General features: G+C 32.9%; 1 protein-coding gene across 1 annotated transcript; it reads left to right on the forward strand.

Moving 5' to 3' along the window:
• Positions 1–989: 989 nt before the first annotated feature.
• On the forward strand, positions 990–5,889 carry LOC145572393 (cytokinin riboside 5'-monophosphate phosphoribohydrolase LOG3-like). Its single transcript, XM_081631368.1, has 7 exons — positions 990–1,405; positions 1,903–2,000; positions 2,270–2,300; positions 3,271–3,370; positions 5,024–5,094; positions 5,207–5,350; positions 5,488–5,889. Exons 1-7 carry the CDS (start codon positions 1,286–1,288, stop codon positions 5,578–5,580), a joined length of 657 nt encoding a protein of 218 aa, XP_081487494.1. The 5' UTR covers positions 990–1,285; the 3' UTR covers positions 5,581–5,889.
• The last annotated feature ends 6,866 nt before the right edge of the window (positions 5,890–12,755 follow it).

Consider the following 12,755-nt stretch of genomic DNA (forward strand, 5'->3'; position numbering starts at 1 on the left):
TAATTAATTTTTTCCCTTTAAATTATTCTCTCTCAACCTCCACAATTTAAGTGTTGTACATCAAAAACAAGAAAATCAATTTGGCATATCCTAAAATCCAATTCTAAAATTATTTTTTGAATTAAGTATTTAAAATCATTTCTTGGGGTTTGGTATTAGAAAGTTACCTATGTATCCTGAAATTATCAATTAAGTATTTAACTTTTTTTTTTTGAAGGGATTTAGTATTTAACTAAGTGGAAAGGGAAAAGAAACTAAGTCAATCATGTGAGATCGATATTAGAAGAAGTAATTGGAGAAGCGAATAAAGGAAAATAATAGCACAATTTTTTTTTTTTGAAGGAATCCGCTTAATAAAATGGTGGAGGTTAAGAAATGCTTAAATGAAAAAAAATAAATAGAAGGTAAGTCTAATTTAGTCATGCATGATAGAAAATCATATTAGTTTAAATAATGTTTAAACAATTATATAAAATAATAAAGATTCCACTTTTATCCATGGAACCTTAGTTCATTAGTGTCATTTATGCTAATATGCGCACTCAATTATATAGTTTGTGCTGTAAACTGCACCCTTAAAAGGTTGTACTGCTACACGCACCTTTATCATAATTGGTATTATTGCGGCCAAATTTTCCTAAATGAAATAAAAATGATTATAGTTCCCCTTCCCCAAGATATTGGAATAAAAGTTAGTATATTCTTGAATCTTGGCATCATATGAAATAATATACTCCATACTCAATTTATATATATATATATATATATATATATATATATATATATATATATATATATATATAAATTTATTACGGAGTAATGGACAATAATCGAGTATAGGCGTGCAAAATATACAAGTATAATGTGGGGAGTAGTAGCAAGTACTCGTAGTATGAGCGTGTGAGAGGTTGAAAACTTAAGCGTGCCAAAAGGCGTATGGTTAGTCACGTGCATCCACCACTTATATAAACGCATGGAGAGCATACCACCTCAATCCCCCAACACAAACACCAAACTCTATTTTCTTGTAATTTTAGGTAACTACCAAAATTACATAAAATTTTTATTTATTTTATGAAAAAAATTTAGCAAAAAAGTTGTGTGACACACATATAAGGGAGACTCAAGAGTATAGTGACAATAAAGTGGGACAGTTTTTGCTAAAACAAGAGAGAGAAAAAAGAAAGAATCTTTTGTAATTTTGTCATTTTTTTTTTTTTTTTTTTTTTTTTTTTTTTTTTTTTTTTTGCTAATTAAAAAATAATAATTAAAAGCGAAAAAAGAAATGGAGGGAAAAATTGAGATTCAGCAATCTAAGTTTAGGAGAATTTGTGTGTTTTGTGGTAGTAGTCAAGGCAAGAAGACTAGCTATCAAGAAGCTGCCATTGAGCTTGGCAAAGAATTGGTAATTTTGGTTTTTCTAACTTTTTTTTTTTTTTTTTTTACTATGTTTTTGTAGTATAATTTAATAAAATGATTATTTCTTCTTTGAAAGGGGTTTATTCTCATTATAATATTTGTGGGTTTAGCTTTTAAAAAAAAAAAAAAAAATTCCCACAAACATTAAATATTTTTCATTTTCTAAGTTAAAATTATCCATTATGTTACTTGGTAAATGAAAGAATTAACGCATGTTACGTACACATTATGCTTACCGGGATTCAAGTAGTCGAGTTTCTGTGGTACGAACAAAAAAAAAATTGAAGCATTACTTCAATACAATAGTACTAGTAATTTAACGGAAAAAAAAACTTGATTCAAAAAAAAAAAAAAAAAAAAAAGGGAAAAAAAAACTGAAAATTAAGCATTAATGGAGATGTTGCTCTATAATCATGGTTAACAAGTTAAAAATCCCGGTATCGAAATCGGGTTAATGAGCCGATTTGGTGTTGATCAATGTAGGTATCAAGGAACATAGACTTGGTATATGGAGGAGGAAGCATAGGTTTAATGGGACTTGTTTCTCAAGCTGTTCATAGTGGAGGTCGGCATGTTATAGGGTAAGTCTCACTAATTAAGTGGGTCGGTTTGCACTAATCATTGTATTTTATCTTTGGATTTTTTTGTTTTTATTTTTCTATATTTTCCAATTGTTTTTTGGTTTACAAACAAAACAGTGAGATTAAATTAAAGAAAAACATAATGAGTAGAAAAAAAAGAAAGCATGCTGTTTTTTTTTTTTTTTTTTTTTTTTATTTATTTTTTTTGGTTGATCAAATCAATTAACATTTTCTAAATTTGTCATGTTTCTGTCTATTTTTATTTACAGAGTTATTCCCAAGACGCTCATGCCTCGAGAGGTATGTTTGCCTCTGCTTCTACCTGTTCTACCAACAAAAAGTCTACAACCTTTTTTACTTCTTCACTTGCTAATATTTCTATGATAACACTGCTAAATTCAGCCTTTTCGACTATATGTAATACTTGTTACTTTTTTAATTAGACTCGTCTTAGTAGTTAATTAATCCTTTGCTGTTCTTCTACGTTACTACTTTGTTTTACAATCGTGTCGTTTGAGGCTGGTGTCCAAGTACGTCGTGTTTTTTGTTTCGAAGCAACGATGTATGTATGTATAAGTCTGTCCACGAATTAGATTACATTAGATTATTGTGCGTGTATAATTTGTGCATACTACATTTCGTAGTAAACTTGGTAGCCTTATCCGTTGTTTACCCACTTGTTTGGTGCAATACTATCACGTTGGTGTTTTCTTGTATCTTTTTTATCATCATGTGATCAGTGGAGTTTATTGTACTGTTATCTTTGTGCCTTTTCTTCCTTGGCTTCTTCTGAAATCGGAACTTTTTGTTTACATTCAATTGGTAATGGAATCAATTAGTGGTCAGGGAATAGCTGAAATTAAGATATCTTTCTAACAATATAACTTAAAATTTTAAAAACATATGTATGCCTTTTTCGTTACTCCGTATCTTTCACTTGTAACAAAACAATATCACAATCTGGGTCTTGCTGGATTTATCTCATTTTATACTTTCATAATATTAAAGTATCTTTTAATGGTCGTAATCTGATATGTAAAGCACTGAAATTATACATTGACAAGTTTAAAAGTCAGAACAAGAAACTATAATATAAATGACAAAAAAAAAATAAATAAACTGGGTCATGTCTACCCTTGGTTGCAGGCCTCATCATTGCCTTTTCTGTTTAGGACTCCAATATCCATCACTCAAAAAGTCATGTTGTTTGTTTTTTGAAAATTTTTCTGTGTTTAAGAACTTTTTTTGTATGTTTCTTTTGGTTTTGCAGATAACTGGTGAAACTGTAGGAGAAGTGAAGGCTGTGGCAGATATGCATCAAAGAAAAGCAGAGATGGCTCGCCATTCTGACGCCTTCATTGCACTACCAGGTTTCCATTTTTAACCAATCACTCACCTAACAATCGTCGTTGATTAAGACTTTGTATGCTCTAACCCGCGTCGTGATTGATCTCTATGAGTCAATATGAGGACGCTCAGTATACGAAAATATAAAATTAAAGATGTTAATAGTCAAACATTTTTGTATAAACATTTCAGGATAGAGGGTCGGATGTATAGATGGGGTCATATCATCAAATTTCGGACTAAGTTATTTCCATCCAACGTAATGCATGGGTTGCACTCTTAGGTAGCCTAGTCAGCCATTATAATTTTAGAGACTAGCACAAAATAGAGGTGTTATTACATGACAAGCACACCTCTGTTTCTTTTAGTCCTATTTGTTGTTGTTGTTGTGTTTTTATTTGCCTTTTACACTTCATTAATGATTCCAAACCTATATTTTGAGGATTTGGGCTTATCTTTGAGATAGTGTTGCCATTTCAGGAACTACCACCTTTTCCCCTTAGCTAGTTGGCTACAATGTTTACCTATAATGAAGATGCCTAGTCTCACATTAATAATTTCAATCATGCTATCTAATTACACATGGTTCAAGCTTTATAACTAATAGGACTCTTTGTTACTCGGATTGAAAAACTCAAAAAATGTGTTAGATATGAATACAAGTCTACATATGAGTTTTGGTTAAGATAACTATTCTTTTAATCTTCAGTGTCAATAATCCGACATGGGTACACAATTGATCGAGTTATCATAAAAAATTACAGGTATCTTTTTAAGCCAGATAAAGAATCTGTAAATTAAAAAAAAAATTCCAAGAAATGTCTAGAGAGAAAATTAAAATATGAATGAACATACTAAAATAGAGGTGTAATAACTACGCCCGACCTGAAAAATATCAGATTCGAGTTTTGACTTACATGAACACAATAATTTAGCATGACTCAAGTTTAAAAATAGATTTGACTCGACTCGATCTCACCGAACCCGTCCTAAACACCCGATGACCCGAGTTGACACCCTTGTATTGAAGATGAGGTTTACACAGCCCAAGAACCATAAATAATAGAGAGCAAACAGTTAAAACTAAAAACCCATGTCTTTGACCCATCAACATCTAACACTGAATAATATAATAGTCATCTTACTCTTTTAGTCAATATATACGCTTGAACCATGTTACTGTGACAAAGTTTGCCTCATCCTTAAATGGTAGCAAACATTAGGTTATGTGTAGCTATTTTTATAATACAACTATATGATTTTCATTTGCATCTATACCCTGACATGCACGCAATTATGCTCCCACTTTTCCAAAACTTATCCCAATTGGAGTTTTGTAAAACTGTTGATTGCAGAACTTTCTGGGGACCAGTCAGTTTTTTTTCTACTGTACTCTTCTTTCTTACTACTATCTCCTCATCTAAACTTTTCCTTGGAGTACAATTGTTAGAGAATTTGTGTTGAATCACTGTACTTGACATAAATCATTTACTTAATTCAAGAATAAATTGAAAGTCGAGCTAACAAGTTAACAGACTAACACAGTCTGAACAGACACACATGCCCTTAATAAGCCGAACTTGGGTTACCTCAATATACCTTTAGCTTTGTAATTGTTAGTATTAGGCCTTATGATTAGTGTACTAAAATTGTTTCAACGATTGCATCATTTACAGGTGGTTATGGAACACTAGAAGAGTTACTAGAGGTGATAACTTGGGCTCAACTCGGCATTCATGACAAACCGGTAATATTACTAGAAAAATTGTGAAGATAATGCTGCATTTCTAGTCACTTGCAGCCGTGGCTGGGCCTCATCCTGTTACTGATTATGCGCGAAATTTTCTGAATGTCTGCAGGTTGGATTACTTAATGTTGATGGATACTATAATTCACTTCTAACTTTTATTGATCAAGCTGTGGAAGAAGGGTTCATTAGCCCAAGTGCCCGTCATATAATCGTTTCTGCTCCAACAGCTGAAGAATTAGTCAAGAAATTGGAGGTAACAGCCTAATTTGTGCAGGAACTACAACCATGTTTATCTTTATACAGGGTTATTTTCTTCAGTTAAAACATGATCAGTACTCTCAAATCAAGTATGTTTAATCTGATTGTTGTAATTTAACTTTCTGTTAATAGGATTATATTCCGAGCCATGAAGGAGTCGCATCGAAAATTTGCTGGGAGGTGGAGCAGCTAGAATACAGCCAACAATGTGATCTAGCAAGATGATACTAGTTTTGAACTTTCGAGCATAGGGTCTAGACAAGACTGATGGATAGTGTATTGGCCTGGTGGATCGAGGGGAGGACGACGACGAGGACTAATTTCCATAGACTAAAGAATCTCCTGCAGGAGATCATTTTTTGTAAATTATCACTGCAGACAATTTCAAACATCTAAGTATCATCTTCGAATTTTCGATTTATCTTGAAATTGTAACTATATAAATTTAGTCAGAAAAATCCCCCCTCTAATTTTGATGCTACTTGTACAATTCTTCAATTTCTTTTAAATTAATTATAAGCTGCACATTCAATGACGAATGTTGGACCAAAAATACATAAATACATAACCGATATGCTACCACACTTTATACGCGCATTATATATGGTACTCCGTATATTCTTTATAAAGCTCAAAAAATAAAATATAGGGATGGTTGGGTCCTTACAAGAGCCTCAATTGAGATCCTCCCAGTCGATATTGACTTGACTCATTTGGCACAATATTCTTACCTTTTGTGAAACAAATTTGTAGTAGGAGGTTATAATTTCTTTTTTTTTTTTTTTTTTTTTTTTTTTTGCATGATTTAAATGATGATATCGATTATGCACCCACTTTTGCCTTTGTTTGTTGTCGATCAACTTGTGGAGAAACGGTGAGGTATAACCTCTATCAACAAACACCACCACCAACTACTTTTTAGGGCGGCAGAGTATGAGCACTAACTTTATTGCTCTTATATGGTAATTTTAGCCCAATATTATTGGCCATAGATTGAAAAGAAAATTAATTTAATTCTTACATAGGTCAATTTATTTTACTAAAATTATTTATTAAACAAAGAAAAACTATGAACTATACTACTACTACCTTCCTATAAAAACTAGATTAATTAATAGAAGTATTACTTTAGCACACATATCTAACTAAACAAGACTATGTGTGGACAATGGACCATGTGTAAGCAAATCTAGATAAAAAAAATGTATTGTAAAATTGTAAGGATATTTGAAAGTTGAGTGTCGTAGTTGGAGACTATCTAAGAAAGTGGGCTAAGGTTACACAATCTTTTCGCCTTAGTTCTATCATGTACTAGCTCCATTCTTTTATATACGCAATTACTAAATAATGTAAGTGTAAGATAAAGTAAGATAAATAATATATAAAGGTTGGTTTATATAAGAAATTGGTGAACAAAGTCATTTGAAAAGGTGTAATTATTTGTCAAAAAAAAAAATAAATAAATAAATAAATAAATAAAAAAGAAAAGGTGTAATTATTGTAAGATGGTAAAAAGGGTATATCATAAATGAAATAAAGCTAAGTGAATAGAACCCAAAAAAAACGATAGAAAAAGAAAAGTGAGTAAAGCAAAAAAGAATGAAGGTTTATATATAGACCAGTCAATCGGGTCGATCGGGTTGGTTTCAGGTCGGATCACTCTAGGTCACGGGTCATTTCGGGTCGGGTCACTTGAGGGTTGAGAAATACTCAACCCTAACCCAAAGTTTCGGGTTTGGGTCAACCCAATGGGTTTAGAACAATTTTTTGTTTGATTTATTTTTGGCTAATTTTTAAATATCTTTGATTTTTAAAGCTTACTTTTCTAAAAAACAAAATTTCAATTTTTTATCAAAAATTCTCATCAATATTATTTTTAACCATTATATACTACTACTTAATTTAAATCTTCACCTATACTACTAATTTTTAATTAATAAAAAATATGATAAAATTAAAAAATAAATAAATAAAAAGAAAACTAGCTTTTAAACATTAGAAAATTAAAGAGGTCAAGTCAGGCCAATGTAGCATGACATTGATGTAAGTTATGAGGATGCAATCGGTGTGGGTCGATAGTTGATGTAGTAGGTTGTTAGTGTGGATCCGAGCAACAATTATATGAGATGGATAAATGAGATAGAGAAATGAATGTCGAATGATGAATAAATGATCAAACTCAACCAATAAACTTGATATTAATTTTAAAACAAATGTTGTTTTTAAAAAAAAAATGAAAATGGGTCAGTTGGACGGATTTGGGTCGAATTGAACTCATAGATTTACGTGTAAAACGGATTTGGATTAAATCGGGTTATGGGTTAAAAAATTGGGTTTCAGACCCACAAAAACGGGCCGAGTTTGTGGGTCGGGTCAAAAATTGACAGGTTTAAGTATATACTTTTAAACCAATAGTGATCTAAAGGAGAATGCTTTAAGAATTTACAAAAGGAAATATTAAATCAAATCAAAATTATTTACATCGCTTTGTCTTGATCTCGTCATGCATTCTCAAATTAAGTACGAATTATTATTTCATCCGTTTTGCTATATTCTACGGAACGATTTGTCAATGTGGTGGTGAAAAATAAAGAAATTACTAGAATAGTGTTCACCTAAAAATATTTCTCAATTTAGTGTCCATGTAGGTTCGGAAATTATGAACCTACCTTTTTTCTAATAAAATCCTAATAAATATGTATACCATCAAATTATTATTATTATTTTTTAATATTTTTTTATTATTATTTTTTTTATGACAGAAAGAGGGGTTTTTTTTTTTTTTTTTTTTTTTTTTTTTTTTTTAGTTAATCAAACCTTAATCAAGGAGAACATCAGAGATTGCAGTACGTAGGATTTCTTCAAGCCAAACTTTCATTTATGCATATAAGATACTTCGTATATCTTTATCAAGTCAAACATCAAATTTTTTTATCTTAAATAATGCTTACGATATCTTAATTTTATTTAGCATTAAGTCTCATCATTAATGCTTTTGTATTTTATTAATAGTAAAAATGGATATAAGCACTATGGAGTATGAATATGATGTAGTAATATAAAGTTTAAAAATTTTCTAGCATTTGCTGACTTGCGAGTAATCAATAAAGGAGCACAACTGCACAAAGCAACTAGATTAAGGATGTCCCTAACAATGATATGACCAAAGCTAGACATTTCATGCTTCCCCTGCTTCAAATAAGTGAATTGATTGCTGCAATCCGTTTGTAGCATATTTGTTATGGATATAAATTGTCAAAAAAATATGTAACATGAAACATCAATGTTTGGAACAATGGTTAATTAAAACCCTTAGAGAATAGTATTGAGACTCCAATGATTTTTTTTATTTAGACTTTAAATACGAAGCGATAAAAATTAGGTTTAAAGTTTTCCAATCCTCCGTGAACGCTACTTTGAGAAATATTTTAAAGTGAACACTATTTTAGTAATTTCTTTATTTTTTAGCACCAATTTAGCAAATTATTTTATTCTACACTCTATTTGTTTTCATATGTTTATTTTAATTCTATGCACTTTTATTTTATATTCCACCTATGTCAATCTTTTATTTATAATTTATCATCTTCCATCCCACTTTGGTGTGACCCAATTATTATACTTCCTCTGTTTTTTTTAGTTGACACCGTTTGACTTTTACACTATTCACAAGCTACACTTTAACTCGCTTTTGTGATTTATAAATACGATAAAATATAATCATGTGAGATCTTGTTTGAATCATCTATATGTATATTTTATTAATATCCACTTTTTTCAATTTTACAATGTTGATAATTGAAGTTATTAAGCGTTAAAAACATGCGTTGGCAAGCGTGATAATGGAAAGGTGTAAACTAAAACAATCAGAGGAATTATTTATTAATGCCTCTGTTTAATATTATTTGCAACGATCTGACACAAAGTAGAGAGGAAAAATGTCTAATCGTTGCAAATAATATGAAACGGAGGTAGTAGTACATTGGCTTAAATTGTATCTCTCTTTTACTAAAAGCTAATATAGCAACAAGACTAACATGAAGCTCCATTTTGAATTCAAAGTACGAGGAAGTACTAAATGTAGTGTTGTTATGCATTTGCAAATGCATAACAAATACTAAAATATTAAAAGTCACATCAAAAGAGAGAAAAGAAGAAAGAGAAAGATGTGTGGGACCACTTCTAATTGTACAACTGAAAGTTTATATAATACCATTAGTTATTTAGTGATACTATATATGCACGTAGTTAGTACCACTGAATGCATATATAGTACCACTGAATACATACATAATACCACTGAATACATACATAATACCACTGAAATATTCAGTGGTACTATTTGATCACCCAATGATACTATTGATCACTCAATGGTACTACTCTAAAATCAAGTACTAAATTACGTTCAATTACACTCTTATCCCTCGTTATGCAATTGTTCTTGCATAACGGAACTCCCTTTAAACAGCTCAGTGAAGTAGATAACACCATTAGACAAACGATTAACAAGCAGAAAGCAATCCATTTCCAGCACAATGTCAGCAAAACCATACTTCTTGGCAAGCTTGAGGGCGAAGTCCAAAGCTTTGGCCTCTACAATTTCAAGTGGCCAATGAGCTTAGACTCTCCTTGTTGCAACAAACTTGACCTCACCCAAATGGTCCCTCGCAACAGCCCCTAACCCAACCCAGCCATCCTCCGCAAGGCAAGCATCGGCATTGACTTTAACGTTCCTAGCAGGGGGCCTGACCAAGTCTTCACAACAGCTCTTTTAGCTTCTTTTTGGTGGCTGTGTTGTAGATTTTGTGCGCATAGCCATGATCTTCCACCCAACATACCACTCTACCCAATATGATGTCGCTGTTTGGGGTGGTCTTATTCTCAAAAATCTTCTTATTCCTCTCAAACCAAATACACCATACTAGGAATGCCCCATTTTGAATGATTTTCGCATCATATTGTTTCCAGCTCGCCACCAGATTACAGACAGATTATGCTTCCTCCAATTTGTACATGATCGTGCACCCACTTTCCTCCTATAGGTCCTTTACCCTACTGCAATAAAAAAAATAGCGTGTCTCATAGTCTTAGCAAGGCCAAACCATGGGCATTTAACATCATCAGTCATATGCCTTGAGTTGAGAAGGCTTCGAATTAGTATTGTACCAATGCATAGGCGCCAAAGAAAGTGGCGAACCTTCGGGCTAACATCCAAGGCCCAAATTTCTACAAAGGCTTTGTGAGAGTTATCAAATTAAAATTGCATCCCTTCCCTAACATATATGTTGTTTTACTGAGTATTCCCCATCGTTCGTGAAGGCCCAAGTAATCTCAGTAGCTTGATTACGCCAACTTAAAGGAATAGACAGAATGCATTTTGCGTCTCTTTTGCTAAAAAGCTCATCAATCCGTTCAGTATACCACTCAGAGCTCTCGGGGTTAATGATATCAGCCACCATTGCTACTTCATCAGATGCAAAACTTATGATGAACCTGCCTTCTTCGTTAGCAACCCACGGGTCAAACCAGACATTAACCTTGCTTCCATCCCCAACACGCCAGATGTAACCCTCTAAAATAGTGCCTTTGAACTCCAAATGCTGCTCCATGAATAGCTACCAGCATAGCCCAAACTAGCCTCCGGAAAAGTACGATTGGGGTAGTATTTAGCACGCGGGCATAACTCTGCCAAAAGGGACTCGGGTTCACGCACCAATCTCTATGCTTGACTCCTTAACAATGAATCATTAAAGACACTTAAATCTTTAAACTCCATTCCCCCTAAGCACTTCGGAGTTCACATGTCTTCCCAGCTAATGAACACTCCTTTTGGCACTATCATAACCCCACCACAAGTTTGCCATAGCCGAACAAACCCTTTGAATAATAGATGCTGGAAATTTGTAAACACCCATAAGGTAAGTCGGGATGGCCTGGATCACTGATTTAAGTTGTATCTCCTTCCCCGCTCGGGATTAAAGTTTCTCCTCCCAACCTTGCAACTTTTTCCATATCATGTCCAATAATGCCTCAAACACCGCTTTCTTTGATCTATCAACCACCGTTGGGATCCCGAGATACTTCTCATGTCTGTCTACAAGCCGCATATTTAAGAAACTCATAAATTCTTCTTTTTGCTCATTTTGAACCCCTTTGCTAAACGACACTTCCAATTTTTCATAATTAATTTTCTGCCCCGATACTGCTTCATACTAGTTGAGAATATCAACTACAACTGCGCATTCCTGTCGGTTAGATCTTGTAAAGTGTAAACTGTCATCTATAAATAAAAGGTGAAAGATCTCAAGGCCATTCTAGCTTGCTTTTGCCCCATGAATTTTCTTTTCCCGTGTTTTATTCTGCAACATTTTAGAAAACACATCTACAACTAGAATAAAAAGGTATGGGGACAAAGGATCCCCTTGATGTAGCCCTCTAGTCGGATCTACTAAACCACATACTCCTCTATTGAGAATAAAGGAGTAGGAGACAAAGGAAACACAATTCATAATCAAATTCACCCATCTTTCGTCAAAACGTATAGTGAGAAGAAGCTGCCTTAAAACCCCTATTCAACCCAATCATAGGCTTTACTCATGTCAAGTTTCATGCCAATCCACCCCTTATGACCCTTGCGCCTCTTTTTCATATTATGGAAAATTTCCAAAGCAATCAGGGCATTAACAGTAATGAGTCTTCCTGGAACAAAAGCACCTTAATTTTTTAATACTACACCCGGCAAAATATTTTCAATCTAAGGCCCTGTTCTCATCAGATTATTTTCAGTTCACTTCAATTCAGTTCAGTTCAATTCAGTTATAATAAGTTCAGTTTAGTTCAGTTCTGCTCTAATAATTTTAGTTTAGTTTAGTTCAGTTCAGCTCAGCTCAATCAATGAGAATAGGCCTTAAGCACAATAGGTTTTGACACAATTTCATAAGGCACATTACATAATGCAATTGTCCTAAATTCCGAAATTAAAGTTGGGTTTTTTTACTTTCAGAATAAGCACAATATTAATAATATTAACAACACTTGGAGGAGTAGATCCATGAAGAATACTACACACAAAATTCGTAACATCGTCACTAATAATATGACAAAAACGTTGATAGAAAATAGCATGCATCCTATGCGGCCCAAGAGCCTTGCACGAGTGCATTTGAAAGAGGGCATAATGAATCTCATCTTTGGAAAAAGGATGAAGAAGGACTACATTTATTTCGGGTGTGATCGCAGCTTCAATGTTGCTTCAAACCTCCTAGATTGTTTCCAGAGTCGGACCATTAGAATGAACAAGCTTTTATAAAAATTGCAAACTATGCTCTCTAGTTCTTTTTCATCTGACTTCCAAACACCCGAGTCATCAAAAAGACCATTTATAAAATTCTTCTTTT

Source organism: Chenopodium album, chromosome 12 (assembly GCF_948465745.1).
Source record: "Chenopodium album chromosome 12, dcCheAlbu1.1, whole genome shotgun sequence".
Lineage (NCBI taxonomy): Eukaryota > Viridiplantae > Streptophyta > Magnoliopsida > Caryophyllales > Amaranthaceae > Chenopodium > Chenopodium album.